At 48.6% G+C, this 21,803-nt stretch overlaps 2 protein-coding genes across 2 annotated transcripts; one reads left to right on the top strand and one right to left on the bottom strand.

Annotated features, from left to right (window-relative positions):
- Positions 1-5,487: 5,487 nt before the first annotated feature.
- Positions 5,488-10,262, top strand: NMB (neuromedin B). The gene is made up of 3 exons (XM_034432558.3): positions 5,488-6,448; positions 8,523-8,740; positions 10,119-10,262. The coding sequence occupies exons 1-3, from the start codon at positions 6,301-6,303 to the stop codon at positions 10,158-10,160; spliced, it is 408 nt and encodes a 135-aa protein (XP_034288449.2). The 5' UTR covers positions 5,488-6,300; the 3' UTR covers positions 10,161-10,262.
- Positions 10,263-12,526: 2,264 nt separating this feature from the next.
- Positions 12,527-21,631, bottom strand: DUOXA2 (dual oxidase maturation factor 2). Its single transcript, XM_034432597.3, has 7 exons — positions 21,595-21,631; positions 19,996-20,156; positions 17,953-18,010; positions 16,575-16,709; positions 15,350-15,563; positions 14,282-14,493; positions 12,527-12,808 (listed from the first exon to the last, which is right to left on the bottom strand). The coding sequence occupies exons 2-7, from the start codon at positions 20,140-20,142 to the stop codon at positions 12,606-12,608; spliced, it is 969 nt and encodes a 322-aa protein (XP_034288488.1). The 5' UTR covers positions 20,143-20,156; positions 21,595-21,631; the 3' UTR covers positions 12,527-12,605.
- Between the last annotated feature and the right edge of the window lie 172 nt (positions 21,632-21,803).

Genomic DNA, 21,803 nt, shown 5'->3' with positions numbered 1-21,803 from the left:
AGAATTAAGTCATCCTAGGACCAGCGAATCGCAACTATAAATCCCAGTTTTAGGCGTGTGGCACCTCTCTCTTCCAGGCTCTGTGAACATGCACATGTTCCAGTTTTGGCACAGAAGAGCAGCTGGCGACGGCACATGTGCCCACAGAGAAGGCTCTGTGGGCGTGGCTTGGTGGTGGTGGGGTAATGTGACTGGGTGGGCATGGCCAACTTTTTTTTTTTTTTAAACTTTTAAAACCATTTTTTCTACAACCTCTTCGGCCAAAGAGGTTGTAAAAAAAAATGCTTTTAAAAGCCTCTGACGATCAGGCAACTCAGCTGGGATCGTCAGAGGCTTTTAAAAGCACTTTTTTTCTGCAACTTCTTCAGCCGAAGAGGTTGTAGAAAAAATGCTTTTAAAAGCCTCTGACGATTCCAGCTGAGCCGCGCGATCATCAGAGGCTTTTTTTTTTTTACTTTTAAAAGCATTTTTTCGGCCAAAGGGGTTGTAGAAAAAATGCTTTTAAAAATTTAAAAAAAAAAAGCCTCTGATGATTGTGCGGCTCAGCTGGGCATGGGGGAGGGGAGGGCAGGGATTTTTGCTACCGGTTCTCCGAACCACCCGCCTCCATCGCTACCGGATCGGGCGATCCGGTCCGAACCGAGAGCATTTCACCCCTGCTCTGCGTGCTACCTCTGGCACGCAGGTTTGCCATCACGGTTCTAGATGGCAGGAAAGGCTCTTCTCCTGGAATTCTTAACCAATGGGGGGGCACAGCATGTCCCTTCTGCCATCGGGTATGGGGCAGAGAGTCCATCCCTTTGGGACGAGAGACAGTTCAGGATCCAAGCATCATCGCTGTTCTCGCTGCATTTTAGCTCTGGTGATTGTGCAACCTCTGATATCCGTGTTTTGTTTTGTTTTGTTTTCTTCAACCACCTCCGCTTTTAGCAAAGTCGCGGTAAAACACAGCCCCGTGGGTGGCTTAATTTTATCCTATTGTGACTGCCATTGAGGAGGCTTTCAACACTTTTTCCTTCAATTGCTACTGACTCAAAAAAATGCCTTGCCAGCACAAGAGGCATAACTGGGTCAGGCCAGGAAATTAGTGGTTAGTGGGACCCAGTTTTATTGACTCAGCCACCCAACCAGGGAATAATCTTATTTAGGATTTATTTATTTGTCGCATTTCTATGCCGCCCAACTCCCAAGGGACTCTGGGCGGCTTACAACAGAGAATAAAACAATATGAACAATATCCCACACAAAAGTTTAAAAGAAAACATTAAAACCCATACACTCCAATTCGTGGCCGGGTCTCGTAAGATCACTATAGCGAGATCAACGGCCCCAGGCCTGCTGGAAGAGCCAGGTCTTCACCGCTTTCCAGAAGGCCAATAGGGTGGGGATGGTCTGGATCTCAGGAGGTAACTGGTTCCAGACAGCCGGGGCAGCCACAGAGAAGGCCCTCCCCCGTGGGCCCGCCAGCTGATATTGTTTAGCTGACGGGACCCGGAGGAGACCAACTCTGTGGGTTCTTACCGGTCGTTGGGAGCTATGCGGTAGAAGGCGGTCTCGAAGATAGCCTGGCCCTGAGCCATGTAGGGCTTTAAAAGTAATAACCAACACCTTGAATTGCGCCCGGAGACCGATAGGGAGCTAGTGCAGCTCGCGGAGAATTGGTGTAATGTAGGTGTATCTAGGTGCACCCACGATAGCTCGCGCGGATGCATTCTGGACCAACTGTAGTCTCCAAACACTTTTCAAGGGTAGCCCCATGTAGAGCACGTTGCAATAATCCAACCAACAGGGATTGGTTGAATAAATATCCACCTGTAAGATACCTGCCCCTCCACCCTGCCCAATCCTTACAGCTGACCTGAAGACAAATCGAGGAATGTGCTACCTGGACCGCCTGGATTTTATTCTTCCAACACCCTTGTGGAGTCAGAATAAGAAGAATAAGAATAATTTTATTTCTATACCGCCCTTCTCCCGAAGGACTCAGGGCAGTGTACAGCCTATTAAAAGCACAAAACAAACATCAATTAAAATCATTTAAAATTATTAAATAATTCGGCTCAATTTAAAACCCCAGAAATTTAACCCCAGAGTCAGCTGGTTAGAGGACGACATTTATTAATCGTGTCTTTCCCTCTTCTAAATTCCAGAGGTGCTACCTTTCTTTTGTGTCTCTTTTTTTTTTTTTCTTGGTTGGAATGCAAATGTTGCTAATCAACACCTTTGCGGCATTAAAAAATGGAAAAGCTGCTATCCTTTTTTATTGCAGAAGGCACAGCTAATTGCTGTGAAAAGAGGTGTTGCCCCTCAAAAACGGCTGAATGCTAATGGATTTTTTTTTAAAAAAAAATGTTATTAAAAAACAACTTCCCCACCCCCCCAACATCTCTCCACACCCATTTCGCTTCTAAGATGTAGGATTTCAGAAAGACGAAAAGGGATATTTTCTGCCCACCGCAGGGAGTCTTCTGGGAGATGCAGGGGTGAGCTGCTGGGGTTCGGGAGAACCTCTAGCTAAGATTCTGTGCAGTTCGGAGAATCCCCAAATCCCGCTTCTGGTTGGCCCCGCCCCACCCCTCCCAGGAGTTCCCACGCGGCCCATTTTGGATGCAGGTAAGTGCAGGGCATGCACAGAGGCGCGGGGAGGGTGCAAAACCCTGTTTCTGGCCTCCAGAGGGCCTCCGGAGCCTGGGGAGGCCATTTTTGCCCTCCCGGAGGCTCAAGGAAAGCCTCCAGAGCCCGGGGAGGGCAAAAATGCCCTCCCCCACCCTGCTGGGGTGCAGGAGGCTGGCTAGGCCAGGCCCACCATGGCCACGCCCACCCAACAACTGGCCAGAGAACCCCTTGCTAAAATTTTTGAAGCCCACCCCTGGGGAGATGTACAGGTGGTTTTGGACTTTGGACCACAATTGAGCCTAAAATTTATGTTATGTTAAGTGAGTTTTGCCCCATTATACGACCTTTCTCGCCACAGCTGTTAAGTGAAATCACCGCAGTTGATAAGTTAGGAGCCCGGTTGTTAAGTGAGCCTGGCTTCCCCCTTTGTCTTGCCTTGTCAAAAGGTCGCAAAAGCGGATCACAGGATCCCAGGACACTGCGACGCCAGTTGCCAAGCATCTGAATTTTGATCCACATGATCATGGGGCTGCTAGAAAGGTCGTAAGTGTGAAAAACGGTCATACTGTAAGTCATTTTTTTCCAGTGCCATTGTAACTTTGAACGGTCACTAAATGAACTGTTATAAATCAAGGACTTAACTTGTACTTGCTTTTGCATCCTTCAGCCTCCCAAATGTTTAAATGGATGATGTGCCACAATCCAGGACTGGAAATCTGGGTTTGCTTTAGCTGCCAAAACTGGGGTCCCTTCATTCCATTCCTTCCACCTCCTCTTTATAATCCTCGGAGCAGGGGGGGGTCTTGGCCCTCTTTGATGCTAGCTAAGCCACTTCCGACAGTTAAACCTCTCCGAAAACACCCCCACCCCCCAAAAAACCCTGCAGGAATTTAATCCTCTTCTGCACCCTGCAAGCCCTCGCACAGCCTAATCCCGAATTCGAACGGATCCGTGGCTTCCAGAACACAGTTTTAAAGAACGGATAATGCCCTCTTGCGTCGTTTGATCTTTGTGCAATTTGGCAGCTTTTAAAATTCAGAGCGGAGTAGTGCGTTCTTTAAGACAATAAGTCTGCCCCAGGCATCGCCTCTGAATGAAGCCTAACATGCAGAGGTGAAATCCAGCAGGTTCTGGAGAACTGGTAGCGGAAATTTTGAGCAGTTCAGAGAACCAGCAAATACCACCTCTGGCTGGCCCCAGAGGGGGGTGGGAATGGAGATTTTGCAATATCCTTCCCCCAGGAGTGGGGAGGCAATGGGGATTTTGCAGTATCCTTCCCCTGGAGTGGGGTGGGAATGGGGATTTTGCAGTATCCTTCCCCTGAAATGCCCACCAAGCCATGCCACGTCCACAGAACCAGTAGTAAAAAAAAAATTGGATTTCAACATTGCTAACATGGAATTTAATTGTCTGGAAAGAGCGCTCGTAGGAATAAGTGTACTGTAACTTTATCTAAAAGGGATGTGGTGGCTCAGTGGCTAAGATGCTGAGCTTGTCAATCGAAAGGTCGGCAGTTCAGCGGTTCGAATCCCTAGTGCCGCATCATGGGGTGAGCTCCCGTGACTTGTCCCAGCTTCTGCCAACCTAGCAGTTTGAAAGCACGTAAAAAGAAATGCAAGTAGAAAAATAGGGACCACCTTTGGTGGGAAGGTAAGAGCGTTACGTGCACATTCATTGTTGAGTCCTGCTGGCCACATGACCATGGAGACGTCTTCGGACAGTGCTGGCTCTTCGGCTTTGAAACGGAGATGAGCAGCGCCCCCTAGAGTCGGGAACGACCAGCACATATGTGCGAGGGGAACCTTTACCTTTACCTTTTAACTTTATCTGCTGCAATGGAAGAGGTTTCAGAAATGGGAAAGGAGGTGAGAAAGTATCTCCAGGATGTCAAGAGAGTGACGAAGAGGTTTCTGACCAGAAGAATCCATGATTTAGGAGGTTGTACAGTATTAATTGATACGGTCAATTAATTGCAAAAACAAGCAACTTTTAAGGGGAATGTATTTATTACAACATAGAAAATCAAAGGACCTGATGGGACCCTAGAGATCTTCTAGTCCCACCCCCTGCTCAAAGCAGGAGCTTTATACCACCCCAGTTAAATGCTAGTCCAGTCTATTTTTGAAAATATCCAATGATGGAGCACCCTCCAAGATGATGTTTTCACGGCGAGGAGTTTACTGATGGCCCCTGGCAAAGAATTAAATCTCTCTTGACTTGAGCTCAGCTAGGTGGATCCATCAAGATTTTCTGCCCAGCTACAGTCTATAAAAGGAGAGATAGGACTAATTTTCCCTGGGCTAACATTTCCCCCACTTCAGCCCTGCTTCCAAGCATCAGCCTTCAAGGACCTGTCTGTTCTCAGGCATCCTGCGTAGACTCAGATCTTTTGAGGAGGGGTTCCCTGGGGGTTTTAGTTCCAGATGGTCATTCAGAGGGCCATCTCCACTCAAGGGACTAATTTGGAAAAGGTCTTGGCTATTTAGCCCTCTTACAGCTACCTAGTTGCTCTGTGTACACTCAGAGGCGCTCTGTTCCTTTGTTGATGCCAAGATTGAACCTCAACATTTAACAAGAGAGTCACATTTTGGAGAGTGGTGATCAGGGGTGAAATCTAATTTTTTTCCCCTACCAGTTCTGTGGGATGTGGCTTGATGGGCATGGCAGGGGAAGGATATTGCAAAATCTCCATTCCCACCCCACTCCAGGGGAAGGATACCGCAAAATCTCCATTCCCACCCCACTGGGGCCAGTCAGAGGTGGTATTTGCCGGTTCTCCGAACTACTCAACATTTCCGCTATCGGTTCTCCAGAACCTGTTAGAACCTGCTGGATTTCACCCCTGGTGGTGATCCAATATTGTTTAGACACTCCTTCCCTTCCTTTCTCTCTCCTTTCTTCCTCCCTTCCCTCCTTCTTCTCAGCCTTTCTCTCTCCTTCCTTCCTCTTTCCTTTCCCTCTTTCTTCCCTCCCTCCACCCCTTCCCTTCTTTTTTCTCTCCTCCCTCCCTTCTTCCCTTCCTTTCACCTTCCTTCCTACCTTCTTCCCTCCTTCTCTTCCTTTCTCCTTCCCTCCTTCCCTTCCCTTCCTTTCTCTCTCCTTCCTTTCTCCTTTCCTTCCCTTTTTCTCTCCTTCCCTTATTTCCTTCCCTTCCTTTCTCTCCCCTTCCTCCCTCCTTTTTCCCTTCCTTTCTCTCTTTCCTCCCTCCTTCCCTTCCTTTCCACTTTCTTCCTCCCTTCTTCCCTTCCTTTCTCCTTCCTCCCTCCCTCCTTCCCTCCTTCTCTTCCCTTCTCCTTCCCTTTCCTTTTTCTCTCCTTCCCTTATTTCCTTCCTTTCCTTCCTCTCCCCTTCCTCCCTTCCTCCCTCCTTCTTCCCTTCCTTTCCCTCTCCTTCCTTCCCTTCCTTTCTCCCTCTTTCCTCCCTCCCTCCCTCCCTCCCAGGCTCCTTGTGAAGCCCCACAGGTCCTTCCAGAGGGGTCTCACCCGTCTCCCTCCAAGACGTGGCGGGGGGCGACCAGTGCTGCGCTCCAGTCCCCGCCCCTGCTTGCCGGGCTACTTAAAAGCGGGGCCGTTATTCGAGGGAGGAGACGGCGAAGCCCCGAGACGGGCTGGGAAAAGCAGGGCAGAAAAGGCGCCCCCCGGTGGCAAGACGAGACCCGGCAGGGCGTCCCTCCTCCGTCGAGCCATGGCCAGAGGCGGACAAGCCAAGAGCCGCAGCCTGCGGGTGGGCGGCGTGGCTTTCCTGATCCTCTTCTCCGCCCTCGCCGTCTCGCCTTCGCCCGCCGAGAAGAGGAACGGGCCCATCCGGCTCAGGGAGAACCTCTGGGCCACAGGTAGGGCTCCCCGTCCATCAGCCCTGCTGGGCACCTTCCAAGAACAGCGCAGCTCCTTGCTTGATGCGAGGGGGGGGCTAACAGCCCCAATAGCCCCCTGCCCTCCAACGCACTCTGAACACTTGTGGGTCCTTCAGCCCTGCGGGTTGGGGAGGTCGAGGGGGGCTCTTGGACATCAGCCAGGTACCCCTAAATCTCGGAGAACATGCCCGGGGAAACCGGGGAGGACAAGAACTTGCTAGCGATCCTTTAGGATCCCCGCCTAAACTCGGCAAAAAGACAGGTGAGCCCCCGTCGCAGCCTCCCTTGGGCTGGGTGCGTCTCACCGGTGTGGCCAAGATGCTTTTTTTCCCCCTTATATTTCAGGGCTTTGGCATCCTTTTTGCCTTTCTTAAGAGCGCCGGAAAAACGGCGCTCCGTTTAATGCCCGCTTCGTTGCACCTTTGGGATGGGGACGGCGTGGTTCAAAAGCGCGGGGGAAATTCAGCACCCGAATGGCAGGACAGCTCCGCAAAGAAGCCTGATCCTTTGAGATAGGGAAGATTGATGGATTGTCTCTCTCTTTCTTTCTTTCTTTCTTTCTTTCTTTCTTTCTTTCTTTCTTTCTTTCTTTCTTTCTTTCTTTCTTTCTTTCTTTCTTTCTTTCTTTCTTCTTTCTTTCTTTCTTCCTTCCTTCCTTTCTTTCTTTCTTTCTTTCTTTGTTTTTGTTTGTCAAGAACGTATTAGGTAATCTATATATGTATAAGCATGAATTGAATACATAAAATAGGTACAAATAGAGGAAACATTAGGATTATTATTATTTATTTATTTATTTATTTATTGGTTCGATTTATATGCCGCCCTTCTCCGGAGACTCAGGGCGGCTTACAATGCGTTAAGCAATAGCCTTCGTACTTTTTTTGTATATACCTGCTTAGTAGGGCTTTTTGCCCCCCCCCCAAAGCAGTGTTCTTTTTTATACAAAGTCAGCTTATTGCCCTCACAATCCGGGTCCTCATTTTACCTACCTCGGAAGGATGGAAGGCTGAGTCAACCTTGAGCCTGGTGAGATTTGAACTCACAGTAATTGCAGGCAGCTGGCAGCTAAGTCCTATTTAATAGCACTTTAGTCCACTGCTCCACCAAGGCTCCTTGGTGGAGCCTAAATCAGGATTATTATTTGCGGTGGGGTAAGGGTTGGGCAGAGGAGCGGCTAAAATGTGGAATATCTTCGACTCCAGCCTGACCGATAGGACAGCTCCTCCCTTCACAGACCCCAGGAGGGTCCCCTGAATTTGTCAACCTGCTTCCTTAGGGTAGGAAAGCAGCACATATTTTTCAGGAGTGACTGTGAGTGCCGGATGTATCTCTGTTTCTTTTTAAAATGGACCCACTAATAATTTTATTCCTGAATATGCAACCCCCTTTGAAATCAATGCCAATAGTGAGTGAATAGATGGGACGCGGGTTTCTTCCTTAGTAGCTCCAAATTTAAAAGTGGTTGAATGCTAAAAGCAATACTTCAGTCCTTCAGTTAGGTAGTGAAATGCTGTTTCTTCAGATATCTGATCAATAACCACCTAAGCAGCAATCCTGTTTTGGTGGATGGGGGTAGAGAAACAAAGGATTAAAGAGAAGGAAAGAGCAAAGAAGGGAGGGAAGGAGGAGAAATTCTCTTTAGCTTTGGAAGGAAGGAAGGAAGGAAGGAAGGAGGGAGGGAGGGAGGGAGGGGAAATTCTCTTTAGCTTTGGAAGGAAGGAAGGAAGGAAGGAAGGAAGAAGGAAGGAAGGAAGAAGGAAGGAAGGAAGGAAGGAAGGAAGGAAGGAAGGAAGGAAGGAAGGAAGGAAAGAAGGAAGGAAGGAAGGAAAGAGGGTGGTAGGGAGGTAAGGAGGAGAAATTCTCTTTAGCTTCGGAAGGAAGGAAGGAGGGAGGGAGGGAGGGAGGGAGGGAGAGGAGGAAGAGAAATTCTCTTTAGCTGTAGAACAACTGTATTGGTTGACTCCAAAATGCCAACACAAATAAAAGGATGTTCAGCCTTTTGATTTATTTAATCTAAAATTCTCTCTCTGTGTGTGTGTATGTGTCATTCCAGGGCATTTCATGGGGAAGAAAAGTCCCCTGAGCCCCATCTCTCTCCGCTCATCGTCCTTGGAAAGAGCAGAGCTCAATCATAGCCCCAGAGCCTTCGGTCCATCAATCACAAGCATCATAGACAGTATGAAGGACCTATTGACCAGAGAACTTCTCGAAATCCTTTTGCAACAGAAGCTTCTGGAGGAGAACCAAGGCAAGCAGGATCCTGAAGAGCAGGTGAGATTCCTCCAGTTTCCTCTTGGAAGGAATGTGCAATTGGTAAGGTTCCACAGAGCTTGTCATGATGCCCACCTTTACTTTCTCTGCCTCCGTGCAGCTTCCTTCACTGCACATTTCTCTTAGAACTCCCCATCCCCACCTCCGGGCCCTTTCTCAGGGAGCTGATTGACTGCCATGCAAAATGCTGGAGGGCAGGTACTTGACCAGCTACCTCCAGTTAGGTCTTCATTTGTGTTTGGGGATTTGTTATGTCTGTTGAACCTGGTCTTTGGGTGTTAAGTGAATTTCGTTGTATGGGTATACTGTGTATATACGTACAATGACAATAAAGTTGTTGTTGTTGTTGTTGATATTATTATTATCATCATCTTCATCATCATCATCATCATCATCATCATCATCATCATCATCATCAGTTATTGCTGCAACATGTAGGCTGGCCTCTTTCTCCTTCTCTTTCTCCCTCTCCTTCTTCTCCTCCTATTCCCTCTCCTCCTCCTTCTCCTCCTCCTCCTCCTTCTTCTTCTCCTTCTCCTCCTCCTCCTCCTCCTTCTCCTTCTCCTCCTATTCCTTCTCCCCCTCCTCCTCCTCTCTCTCCTTCTCTTTCTCCTTCTCCTCCTACCCTTCCCACCCCTTCTCCTTCTCCTCTTTCTCCTTCCCCTCCCTCAACTCTTCCTAAGCAAAGAATTGCCCAGCTATGAGACCAATACAAATCTCTTAAGTGTATCTTTTGTTTTCCTTAAGCTTCATAATAGAGCTTGTTCCTAGTGGAACTGGCTGAAAAGGAACATGTGGGGAGCTTTGCAGGAATTTTGGAAGAGGTTGAAGGTTGCTTATTCCCCAAAATAGGGTGGAGTTTCTAGTCGCCAGGTCCCTGAATGAAATACTGAACGAGGTATTGGTTCTTTGGATAAGAACCACCCCTCCCCATTTTTTTCAGCCCACCATTTGACTCGTTCTTTCTAAAGGTGGGAGTTGACCCAAGAGCTTGGTGCAGAGCACAATATAACCCAAGTTCTCCTCTTCTATTTTAGTCCTAGATCACGTATCTTCATGCTCTTAAAATGGTAAATCACTGACTGCTTTATCTCACATTGGTCCACTACTATGGATTTCTTTCTTTGTTTACTGCTATCGTCCTACAGGATAAACAGTGGAGGCTGGATCTGGGTGTTGTATAAAACCCTCCTGAGATTTCTTTGACCTGAAGGGATCCTGATGTGCAGGGAGGCCACAAACAGCCAAGTGGGAAAACCCACTTCCGTTCCTCCGGCAGGATGGAGAGGGGCACCTCTTTGAGTCCACCAGAGGTGGTTAATATGCTACCTATTATGTCGCTAATTATGTCCTCTTCTATTCTCGTTTCCCATTGCAGGAAATGCCAACGTTAATGAAGTTGCTCTCGAAATACGTTTAATGGCAAAGAACCCAGGAAGACGTGATGGACTGTGGAAGAAAGCTAGAGGTGTTCCTGGAGACTTTTCTCAATCAGATGTAAAAAAAAAAAAATAAATAAAAAAAAAATAAGGGTTCTGTGTGGAAAATACAGAAAAACACCTACTGATTCCATGTGCTATGGTTGCTGGGGAGGGGAAGGGAAGGGGGGAGAGAGAGAGACATTGTCCGTAAAGGCCCATCTTTACTCATTTGAAGCCTAGTATGCAGGTACATCCTGTAATAAGAATCAACACTCCAGCATCACTTCAGATGATGCTCACTTGAGATGCTGAAGAACTCAAAAGATTGTCAAGCTGTACTTGTTAGCTTTTCCAAGCCTTGGGTATGAGGTCAAAGAAACGAGAGTTGTGATTTGCTGCAGCAGAACCTAAAAGAAGAGATGTCTAAAAACCAGTCATCCTTATTCCTCTGTTAGCCGAGACTCCGGATTCTTTGCTCCTTTTTTGGTAAATGCAACCCACCTGGCTTGCAAAAAAAGGTATTTACTTCAAGAGAAGTAAAGATGAAGCCAGATGAAGTCATGCCACGGAGCTATGGTGCAGCTTGATGATCTTGGGGGGAGGGTGATTCAGGGTGGGAGGGGGCAACTTTGGAGACCCCGTTCAAACTCTCTGACCAAGAGATAAGTCAAAGATAAGTCAGTAAAGATAGCAGCCTGCGGTCCCCAAATCCACAAGTCTTCAAAGACATGAATCGTTTCCAGAATTTTATTAATAAATAATACATCTACAGTACAATGCTGTTGGCAAAACACAACAAAAGCTACACCCAGGTCAGTGACGAAATTGCCTAAGGTACCTTGGCTGCTTCCTAAGGGAGCTGTGCTCAGCCCAGAAGAACACAAGATTAGCTACAACAGCCAGAGAGGTGTGTAGTTACCCCATAGGTAGCTTGAAAAGCCCACCTGACTGGGAGCCAGGACACTCTGCTTGGAGGCACCTATAAAGACTTTTAACAAAATAAAACAGGGATCGTAATCAAGCATGATATTCCTCCAAAGGTACATGTTGCTAATGCTTCGCGATGAATATTTAACCCAGCCCTCAACTCCAAATCTTCTGTTTGTGGCTAGAATGCTTAGCTCCTAAGGAAGAGAAGGAGGATTCAGCTCCAACATGTACAGTATGTTGCCTCCACACTATCTGCTAAGCCAGATAAGGTAAAAGGTAAAGGTTCCCCTCGCATATATGTGCTAGTCATTCCAGACTCTAAGGGGCGGTGCTCATCTCCGTTTCAAAGCCGAAGAGCCAGCGCTGTCTGAAGACGTCTCTGTGGTCATGTGGCCGGCATGACTCAATGCCAAAGGCGCACGGAACGCTGTTACCTTCCCACCAAAGGTGGTCCCTATTTTTCTACTTGCATTTTTTACGTGCTTTCAAACTGCTAGGTTGGCAGAAGCTGGGACAAGCCACGGGAGCTCACCCCCTTACGCGGCACTAGGGATTCGAACCGCTGAACTGCCGACCTTTCCATCGACAAGCTCAGCATCTTAGCCACTGAGCCACCGTGTCCCTTGCTAAGCCAGATACTGAAGAGAAAAACCTAAAATGTAGGCTAAGGTAATCTGCAGATGTACAGGCATGATTGGGGGTTTCTTTTCTACATCTATGGTGCCTTCCAATAACATGAAGCCGATTGACAAAAGGCCTTTGGCTGGAGACCACTTTGTAAAGATGAAATAGCTACCTTCCATTAAACATTTCTGCTCCCTCACTTTTTTTTTTATTGCTTATTGATGTGTTGGTTGTGTATGCTCCAAAGCCTCTCAGAGTCAGCTAAGTCAAATAAAATAAATATTCAGTTGGGTCCATGGCACGAGAAAGGATCTCCATCCAACAGAACCAGCCTTGAGACCAAGCTACAGAAGCTCCCTGGTAAGTTTGGATCAGAGTTTTGTTGGGACAGGACAGCATCTTCCAGGGCTTCTGAGTGCCCCAAGCCAAGGGCAGGTTGCCCACTGTACATGGCATCCATATCTTCCTTCCCCTTTTGCTATCTGCCAAAGCATTTGCTTCTCTCTCTATCTAATGATACGAAAGGCCCTGAGTGGCAGCCAAGAGGAACCCTAGCAAACAGGGTGCCACCACCCCAATGGGGTCTACTGTGAGTACTCCCCTCCTGCTAACATTAGGACCATCTCTCTTCCTGGCACCACTCCTTTCCTGGGGTGGCTGGCATCGGCACCAGATCCTTCGAGAGAAGCGTTTCCTGAGTGTTCTTTGGACCCAAACAATGCATTCATGAGGTTGTCCTATCAAAAGCCTACGATGGCACCAAGTGGCCACGTTTGACGTCAGTTCGCAAGAGGGCCTCATTACTTCTCAGCGGCTTGGCCAGGACATCGCGACTTCCATGTCCTTCTTGAAAGAGCCCTTTCAAGCAAGTCCCAGGGTCAAGTCTGGCTTTAGCTGTTCTTGAAGGTCAGTTTGAAATCGGGCTGAGAAGAAAGCGTCTGGGTCTGGTGGAAGTAGGGGTTGACGTACACCTCGCCCAGGATGCCTTCATCGTCCTCTTCATCCTCAGCCAGGTCAAAGAACGCTTTCAGAAGGTTGGGCTGGATAAAGTGCAGGGCGATCACCACAAAGCCAACAAGGAAGCAGAAGAGACCTAGAAGAGAGGGAGACCAGCAGCATGAAACAGGGGCAGCCCCCAAAACATCACTCCAATACATGGGCTGTGCCAACACATGATACAGTCCAGGGAAAAAAAGTTAACTAGCGTATAACTAGAACTGCAGAAGAAACCATGGCTACCAGTCTGCCTTCCATTGAGAACGTGTATACTGCACGAGTCAAAGAGGGCTGTGAAAATATTTACAGACCCCTCGCATCCTGGACATAAATTGTTTCAACTCCTACCCTCAAAACGAAGCTATAGAGCACTGCACACCAGAACAACTAGATACAAGAACAGTTTTCTCCCAAACGCCATCACTCTGCTAAACAAATAATTCCCACAACATTGTCAAACTATTCACTAAGGCTGCACTACTATTAATCTTCTCATCGTTCCCATCACCCATCTCCTCTCACTTATGACTGTATGACTGTAACTTGTTGCTGTATCCTTACAATTTATACTGTTTTCCTAGTATGATTTGATTGCTTATTTGTTCCCTATAACCATCATTAAGTGTTGTACCTTATGATTCTTGCCGAATGTATCTTTTCTTTTTATGTACACTAAGAGCATATGCACCAAAGACAAATTCCTTGTGTGTCCAATCACACTTGGCCAATAAAGAATTCTATTCTATTCTATTCTGTTCTGTTCTGTTCTGTTCTGTTCTGTTCTGTTCTGTTCTGTTCCATTCCATTCCATTCTATTTGCACCACTTGCTGACTATGGTTAAATTAAACCTTGCTAAAGAGTTATGAGGCTGGCTTGCTTTGGGGTTTAGTGAGTTGTGTGCACCCAGCCTTGTTGTGATGCACACCATCATGGCTGGCCTTTTGATATTCTTCCCCACAACCTGTAGAGACACCCCTGCAGAGGTGATATTCAGCTGGTTCTGATCGGTTTTGGCGAACCGGTAGCGGAAATGTTGAGTAGTTCAGAGAACCGGCAAATACCACCTCTGGCTGGCCCCGCCCCCAATCTATTGGCTGCTTCCTGAGTCCTAGCTGATCGAGTCCCAGCTGATCAGTTGGGTCTTCTTTTGTTGCCTTGCACAGGACAACGGAGCTGGAAAGCAGGTTAGTGGTGTAGGGAGGGAATGGGGATTTTATAGTATCCTTCCCCTGGAGTGGGGTGGAAATGGAGATTTTACAGCATCCTTCCCCTGCCACGCCCACCAAGCCATGCCCACCAAGCCACACCATGCCCACCAAGCCACGCCCACAGTAGTAAAAAAATTTGAACCCCACCACTGCACCCCTGCTTCAGGTAGATAAGCCCTCCCAGAGGAGACTGTCCCAAAGAAGACTGATGGTCTACTGAGCCTACTTCACAAGGTCAACGTGACCCTCAAGGAACAGCTGTGGCTAGGAGCTCCATGGATGAAATAATTGCATGGAGAGGAATGGCCACGATTGAAATATCTTCGCTGCCAAGAAAAAAAAAACCCTTTGGGAAGCTCACCGGCGGCCAGAGTGAGCCAGAAGGATGCCCCGTAGGCCAGCTGCAGGGATGCCAACCCAAACTGGATGGCACACCAGGCGTTCCTCCCTGTGGAGAAGGACAGGAGCGCGAAGATGAGGAAGGCTCCCGTGACGAGAAGCATGAAGCCGCCATAAACCGGGACCGGCATGGAGAAGAGCATGTTGGAGATGAGCCACGCACAGAAGGCCACCCTGCCGTTGCAAAGAAGAAAGACACAAGGAGGGTTAGGGGGGCAGAAGAGGTCTGGGATTCAGGTGGGGCTTCTGCTGGAAACAGGGTTAGCGTTGGGTAGAATTCTCTGCCCCACCCAGTTCTCTGCCAACTACTGTATTTTTTGGAGTATAAGACGCACCTTCCCCCCCCCCCAAAAGGGGTTGAAAATTTAGGTGCGTCTTATACATCGAATATAGCCAGGCCCACCCACTGGCCCCCACCCTTTGGCCTCTGCCTCCCAGCAGTTTACCTCCTTGCAGCAAGCAGCAAGAAGAAACAGCTCGTTTCAGCTTCAGCATAGCCTAATTAGCACAAGTTGATTGGATCGGCCTCCCGACTCTCAGCTGTTTTGCTCTCAGTTGTTTTACCTCTGGTGCTCCAGAGGCCCTCTGGAGGCCAGAAACAGGCTCATTTCTGACCTTCCTGAACTTCGTAGACCTGTTTTTCACCCACCCTGAGCTTCCATGCGTGTCCTGCATTTACCTGCATCCAAAACAGGCTGCGTGGGGACTCCTGGGAGGGGTGGAGTGGAGTGGATGGGGAATGAATCCCAGGAATGGGATTTGGGGGTTCTCTGAATTGCACAGAATCTTAGCTAGAGGTTCTCCTGAACCCCTGAGAACCCTCAACAGCCCCCTCCTGGAAGAATTGCATGGGGTGGAAAGAGGAGAAACTCCTAACTCTAGGGACCGTTCAACAGAGAAACCCTTGATGGCTTCCAAAGCTTCTTTAAGCTGAGGTTGGATGGTCAGAAATGTCCAGGGCCCAAACTTCTCCATCTTTCTAGCTTCTGCCTGGATGAATCCACCTTTGAGAAACACAAGGCCCCCTTACCAGAGAGTTGCCGATGCGTAGTGACCCGCTATGCGGTAGTCCTTGTTCAAGCCGCAGGGGCTGTGGTCGGTGAACTTCTCGGCCACGTACAGGATGGGCCTGGGCAACCCCCGCTGCAGCCCCTCTTCAAACTGTTTGTTGTAGTCGGTCCCGAACCGCCAAGAGAACTCTTCGTTATAATTGATGGTTTCGTTGAGCTGCTCCACGGGTTTCCCTGCAAAAAGGCAAGGTGGTGAGCCACTAAAGAGGAAGAGGATTGAGAACTGGAAAGGGGTAAAAAGATCCCAGAGGCCCACGTGTGAGTTTTCTTCCCACTGGAGCTTCAGGGTGGCTTATCTCCATCACGGAGCTATAGTGATCAGGCTCAAATAATTGCAGAAGCTGCTGTCTCTCTAATCCCCTCAAGGACTGCATCCTCCAGCATTGGAGAGCTGACAGATCCTGATCTCCCTGGGACCAGGAAAAGGATGGGACACTGACAGCTTCCGCTACGTCTCCTTCGACTCAATTTCAAAAGATCTTGGTCAAAATCTCCCAAGTCCCTGCTAAGCAATTGAATCAGGTCTTTGGAAAGAAGAGAAAGAGGGAGGGAAGGAAGGAAGGAAGGAAGGAAGGAAGGAAGGAAGGAAGGAAGGAAGGAAGGAAGGAAGGAAAGACAAGGGAGAGAGGAGAGAAGGAAGGAGGGAATGAAAGAAAAAAGAAAGAAAGAAGGAAGGAAGGAAGACAGGAGGGAGGGAGGGAGGAAAGAAGGAAAGAAAGAAAGACAAGGGAGAGAGGAGAGAAGGAAGGAGGGAAAGAAAGAAAGAAAGAAAAAAAAAGAAAGAAAGAAAGAAAGAAAGAAAGAAAGAAAGAAAGAAAGAAAGAAAGAAAGAAAGAAAGAAGGAAGGAAGGAAGGAAGGAAGAGAGGAGGGAGGAAAGAAAGAAAGAAAGACAAGGGAGAGAGGAGAGAAGGAAGGAGGGAAAGAAAGAAAGGAGAGAGGAGGGAGGGAAGAAAGGAAGAGAGGAGGGAGGGAGGAAAGAAGGAAAGAAAGAAAGACAAGGGAGAGAGGAGAGAAGGAAGGAGGGAAAGAAAGAAAGGAGAGAGGAGGGAGGGAAGAAAGGAAGAGAGGAAACAAAAAAGGAAGGAAAGAAAGAAGGAAAGAAGGGAGGGGGAGGGAGGGAGGGAGGGAGAAGGGGCCTAACCCAGGCTCTTGAGCTCCTTCTCTTGGCAGCCCTGCAAACTCACCAACCAGAGTGATGTTGACTCCCGACAAGCCAACATGCAGTCCAATGTCAGCATGGACCATGGCGGAGCTGAAGGACTTGTAGGTGGTGTTGGCTGCCACTTTCCCGGTTTGCCAGTCAGAGGAGAAGTGAACAGCTGCAAAAGACAGAAACTTCCCTGTGAATCTCCGGAAGGGACTAGCTGAGAAGGACGGGATTTCTAGGCCCATCCTTAGTCCATCTTCTCACCTCCCGAGAATCCTACTGTAGAAAGCAAATGCTTGGGACTGAGCACCAGGAAATAAGGGCTCCATGTCCTAATCCAGAAGACTAATCCAGATCAGAATGCAGAATAACAGAGTTGGAAGGGACCTTGGAGGTCTTCTAGTCCAACCCCCTGCTTAGGCAGGAAACCCTACATTACTTCAGACAAATGGTTGTCCAACCTCTTCTTAAAAACTTCCAGTGTTGGAGCCTTCACAGCTTCTGCAGGCAAGTTGTTCCACTGATTAATTGTTCTCACTGTCAGGAAATCTCTCCTTAGTTTTAAATTGCTTCTCTCCTTGATTAGTTTCCACCCGTTGCTTCTTGTCCTGCCTTCAGGTGCTTTGGAGAATAGCTTGACTCCCTCTTCTCTGTGGCAGCCCCTCAAATATTGGAACACTGCTATCATGTCTCCCCTAGTCCTTCTTTGCATTAAACTAGACATACCCAGTTCCTGCAGCCATTTTTCATATATTTTAGCCTCCAGTCCCCTAATCCTCTTGGTTGCTCTTCTCTGCACTCTTTCTAGAGTCTCCACATCTATTTTGTAGCATGGTTACCAGTGGTGAAATCCAATTTTTTTTTTACTACCGGTTCTGTAGGCATGGCTTGGTGGGTGTGGTGTGGCTTGGTGGGTGTGACTTGGTGGGTGCGGCAGGGGAAGGATATTGCAAAGTCCCCATTCCCTCCCCACTCCTGGGGGAAGGATATTGCAAAATCTCCATTCCCACCCCACTCCAAGGGAGGATACTGCAAAATCCCCATTCCCTTCCCACTCCTGGGGGAAGGATATTGCAAAATCTCCATTCCCACTCCACTCCTGGGGGAAGGATATTGCAAAATCTCCATTACCTCCCCACTCCTGGGGGAAGTATATTACAAAATCCCCATTCCCACTCCACTCCTGGGGGAAGGATATTGCAAAATCCCCATTCCCACTCCACTCCTGGGGGAAGGATATTACAAAATCCCCATTCCCACCCCACTCCGGGGCCAGCCAGAGGTGGCATTTGCCGGTTCTCCGAACTACTCAAAATTTCCGCTGCTGGTTCTCCAGAACCTGTCAGAACCTGCTGCATTTCACCCCTGAGGGTGACCAAATTAAGATAGATATAAAAAAGAAGAAGGAAACTTACCAACAATCACTCCTCCAATAAAGAGGCTTGAGATAACCCGAACAAGCCAATACAGCCTCTGTTGACAAAGAGATCAGGGATCACACAAAGGACTTTGCAAACCACAAAACCCACCGTCCATTCTCCACTCGCTCATGGGAGGCCAGTCAGTCTCTCCCAGCCCAGCCTACCTCACAAGACTGTCGTTTTGGGAGGTGGGGTAGAGTGAGAGGAGAGCATACACATTTCTGATCTCTCCAAAGGATAAGTGGGATAAAAATGCAATAAATCCAGTTTTTGAAATGCCCAGCACAGCAAAGGCAATTTCAATCCAATGGTGAAATTCAAATTTTTTTTACTACCCGTTCTGTGTGCGTGGCTTGGTGGGCATGGTGCGGCTTGGTGGGCGTGGCAGTGGAAGGATACTGCAAAATCTCCATTCCCACCCCATTCCTGGGGGAAGGATACTGCAAAATCCACATTACCTCCCCACTCCGGGGGAAGGATATTGAAAAATCTCCATTCCCATCCCACTCTGGGGCCAGTCAGAGGTGGCATTTGCCGGTTCTCTGAACTACTCAAAATTTCTGCTACCGGTTCTCCAGAACCTGTCAGAACCTGCTGGATTTCACCCCAGTCTCAATCTATGATCTCCCAGGATCCCATTTAGGAATTTACTCAAACAGATCCTGGTTTCTCTATCAACATGTAACAATAGTTTTCTCCTCCCCCCTCCAATTCTCTAAAAGAAAAAAAAATATCTTACTTTGGATTCTTTAAGCTAAAACATCATTTTTGTTTGCAAAAGGTCTCCCTTTCCCCATCTAGAGCCCAATCCCTATTTCACTCTCTTTTCCTAAGAGTTTCTTGGGTATTTTTCTCACCCCAATCCCTCCAATTATATAATTCTTGTGGTTTTAATCTGCTGCATTAAAGACCACTTCGGGGAGGGGGGGGGTAGGAAAAAAATTGGAACAATTCTACATTTTTAGGTTAAAGCAAGCAATGAACTGGCTTTTTAAGCGGAAAGCCACCCCACAAGAAGAAAGACACACGATTTCTCTTAAAATAAAATAAAATAAAAATTCTTGCTGGGAAAAACACTTCCATTCCCCCTCCATCCACCCCCCCCCTTTTAAAAAAAAAATTATGGCACAGATTGTTCTAAGGAAAGCAAATTACTGGTGGCCAGTGAAGTTTCACAGAGTTAGCACTTGTTTCATTTAATTTATTTATCAAATTTAGAAATCACCCATCCTCCTCAAAGTTCCTCTCTGCCGTTCAGTTCACCCCACTCCAGGGGAAGGATACTGCAGAATCTCCATTCCCATCCCACTCCTGGAGGAAGGATATTGCAAAATCTCCATTCCCATCCCACTTCAGGGGAAGGATATTGCAAAATCCCCATTCCCTCCCCACTCCTGGGGGAAGGATACTGCAAAATCCCCATTCCCATCCCACTCCTGGGGGAAGGATATTGCAAAATCCCCATTCCCTCCCCACTCCTGGGAGAAGGATACTGCAAAATCCCCATTCCCATCCCACTCTAGGGGGAAGGATACTGCAAAATCCCTATTCCCTCCCCACTCCTGGGGGAAGGATACTGCAAAATCCCTATTCCCTCCCCACTCCTGGGGGAAGGATACTGCAAAATCCCCATTCCCACCCCACTCTTGGGGGAAGGATCCTGCAAAATTCCCATTCCCATCCCACTCCAGGGGGAAAGATACTGCAAAATCTCCATTCCCACCCCACTCTGGGGCCAGCCGGAGATGGCATTTGCCGGTTCTCCGAACTGCTCAAAATTTCCGCTACCGGTTCACCAGAACCTGCTGGATTTCATCCCTGCACTGAACCTCAATCCAACAACCAATTGGCCAAATTTGCACGATTTATTATATACTAAACTGCCCGCCAGCTGAATCCAGGCAAACGTTCGAGACCTGAGCCATGCCAGTCTTCGCTCCGGCGGGCTAAAAACGTGCTGGGTGGGGGGGAAGTTGTCCCGGGACTCTTCCTTCGCCCCACGCCGGGTTTGAAACCAGCCCGGGGATCGGTACTCACCGCTCTGCCTCGGATTCCAGGCAGGATAAGCAAGAAGCTGAAGGCGATGACCAGGAAGACAATGATGACAATGATGAGGTCCACATCAAAGACGAAGGGCTTCTTGGACTGGGGGTAGAAGGGGTAGATGCCGTCAAAGAAGGTCATGTTTGCTGCGGATGCTGGAAAAGAGGCGAGAAAGTGGTCGTGTGAATGGGAGGAGGAAGAAGATCAGCAGAACCTGGGTCGGTGGTCCTGGCAAAGGATTAGGAGGACTTCTTTGAAGTTTTTTTTTCTGGGGGGGGGATTAGCTGAAGGCTTTCCGAGGCTGGGGAAGTCTCCAAAACCCCCAGGTGGGGTCCAGGTTTCCAGTCTGCCCCAACTCTCCTCCGCCTGGTGTCCAGGCGTTCCGCAGGCGCTGCTACAGCCAAGGGAACCCTTTCCAAGCCAGCTTTTTTTTTTTTTTTCGAAGCGAGGGGAGCCGAGGGAGAAGGGCAATCCGGAGCGAAAAGGGCTCCACACAGGACCGACTCTCTTCCTGAAGCCCCCCCGCCCCCCCCCCGCCTGCCGGCCGCCTCCGAGGGAATCGTCAGACGCGCTCCCCAGACCGTCGGATGGCACCGCCGCATCGCTACGGCTTTCCATCCGCAGCAGCCTCAGCCCAGCCGGGGCTTCTGAAAAGAAGAGATCCGGCCGGAGCTCGAGGCTGCGGAGATGACGGCTGGGAGAAGATAGAAGCACTCTTCACATGCGCAGGGGCATGCGACTCTCTTTCGCTCTTTCCGCCTTTCTCTCTCTCTCTCTTTCCTTTTCTCTCTCTTTCCTGCTTTCTCTCTTTCCATCTTTCTATCGCTATCTCTTTCTCTCCATCTTTCTCTCTCTTTCCATCTCTTTCTCTTTCTTTCCATCTTTCTCTCTTTCCCTTTCTCTTTCTTTCCATCTTTTTCTCTTGCTCTTTCTCTCTTTCCATCTTTCCATCTCTTGCTCTTTCTTTCTATCTTTCTCTCTCTTTTCTTCTTCCTCTTTCCATCTTTCTATCTCTTTCTTTCTCTTTCCATCTCTTTCTCTTTCTTTCCATCTTTCTCTCTCTCTCTCTCTCTCTCTCTTTTTTTTTTAATTTGATTTATATGCCTCCCTTCTCCGAAGACTCAGGGCGGCTTACAATGTGCTCAGCAATATTCCCTTCATCCTTTGTATATTTATACAAAGTCAGCTTATTGCCCCCACAAACTGGGTCCTCATTTCACCTACCTTAGAAAGGATGGAAGGCTGAGTCAACCTTGAGCCTTGGCGAGATTCGAACCCTGCAGTAATTGCAGGCAGCTGGTCTTAATAACCAGCTTAATAACAGGGTGCCTTAGACCACTGTACTACCAAGGCTCTTTTCCTTCTTTCTCTTTCCCTTTCTCTCTCTTTCCATCTCTTTCTCTTTCTCTCTCTTTCCCTCTTTCCCTTTCTATCTTTCTCTCTCTTTCTTTCTCTCTCTTTCCCTCTTTCTCTCTCTGGGACCAGGTGGCCGGAGAGAAGGAAAGTCTCCGGCCAGACCCAAAGGCTTTGACTCCAGCCTGACTCCAGCCAGCGCCTCCAGGCTTGAGGGCAACAGCCACTGGGCAGCCTTACCTCGCAAGGCTTCAACCTGCGCCTTCTAAGGAGTTCGGAGCGCAATACCGGCGCCCAGAGCTGCGCTCGGTCCTTATACAGCCGGAGCGGGGGGTCGCGCGCAGGTGGCATGCAAATGAGGGAGGTCCTCGGCCACGCCCCCTTCAACCCCCCCCCCCACACCACAGCTGGCTCCTCGGACAGCGGCCCCGGAGCGGGTGGCAGTTCAG

The sequence above is a fragment of the Pantherophis guttatus genome, chromosome 13 (assembly GCF_059756535.1).
Source record: "Pantherophis guttatus breed Tessera chromosome 13, ASM5975653v1, whole genome shotgun sequence".
NCBI classification, from domain to species: Eukaryota; Metazoa; Chordata; class Lepidosauria; order Squamata; family Colubridae; genus Pantherophis; species Pantherophis guttatus.
The sequence above is the reverse complement of the archived record's forward strand: the minus strand, read 5'-3'. Positions and strand labels throughout refer to the sequence as shown.

Excerpts from the sequence above, each read along its gene's own strand:
- NMB (XM_034432558.3), top strand. The coding sequence starts at position 6,301 with ATGGCCAGAGGCGGACAAGCCAAGAGCCGCAGCCTGCGGGTGGGCGGC. Across the intron at positions 6,449-8,522 it reads GGAGAACCTCTGGGCCACAG|GGCATTTCATGGGGAAGAAA; the intron begins GTAGGGCTCCCC and ends GTGTCATTCCAG. Across the intron at positions 8,741-10,118 it reads AGCAGGATCCTGAAGAGCAG|GAAATGCCAACGTTAATGAA; the intron begins GTGAGATTCCTC and ends TTCCCATTGCAG.
- DUOXA2 (XM_034432597.3), bottom strand. The coding sequence starts at position 20,142 with ATGACCTTCTTTGACGGCATCTACCCCTTCTACCCCCAGTCCAAGAAG. Across the intron at positions 16,710-17,952 it reads TATTGGAGGAGTGATTGTTG|CTGTTCACTTCTCCTCTGAC; the intron begins GTAAGTTTCCTT and ends TGTCTTTTGCAG. Across the intron at positions 14,494-15,349 it reads TACGCATCGGCAACTCTCTG|GGTGGCCTTCTGTGCGTGGC; the intron begins GTAAGGGGGCCT and ends TTGCAACGGCAG.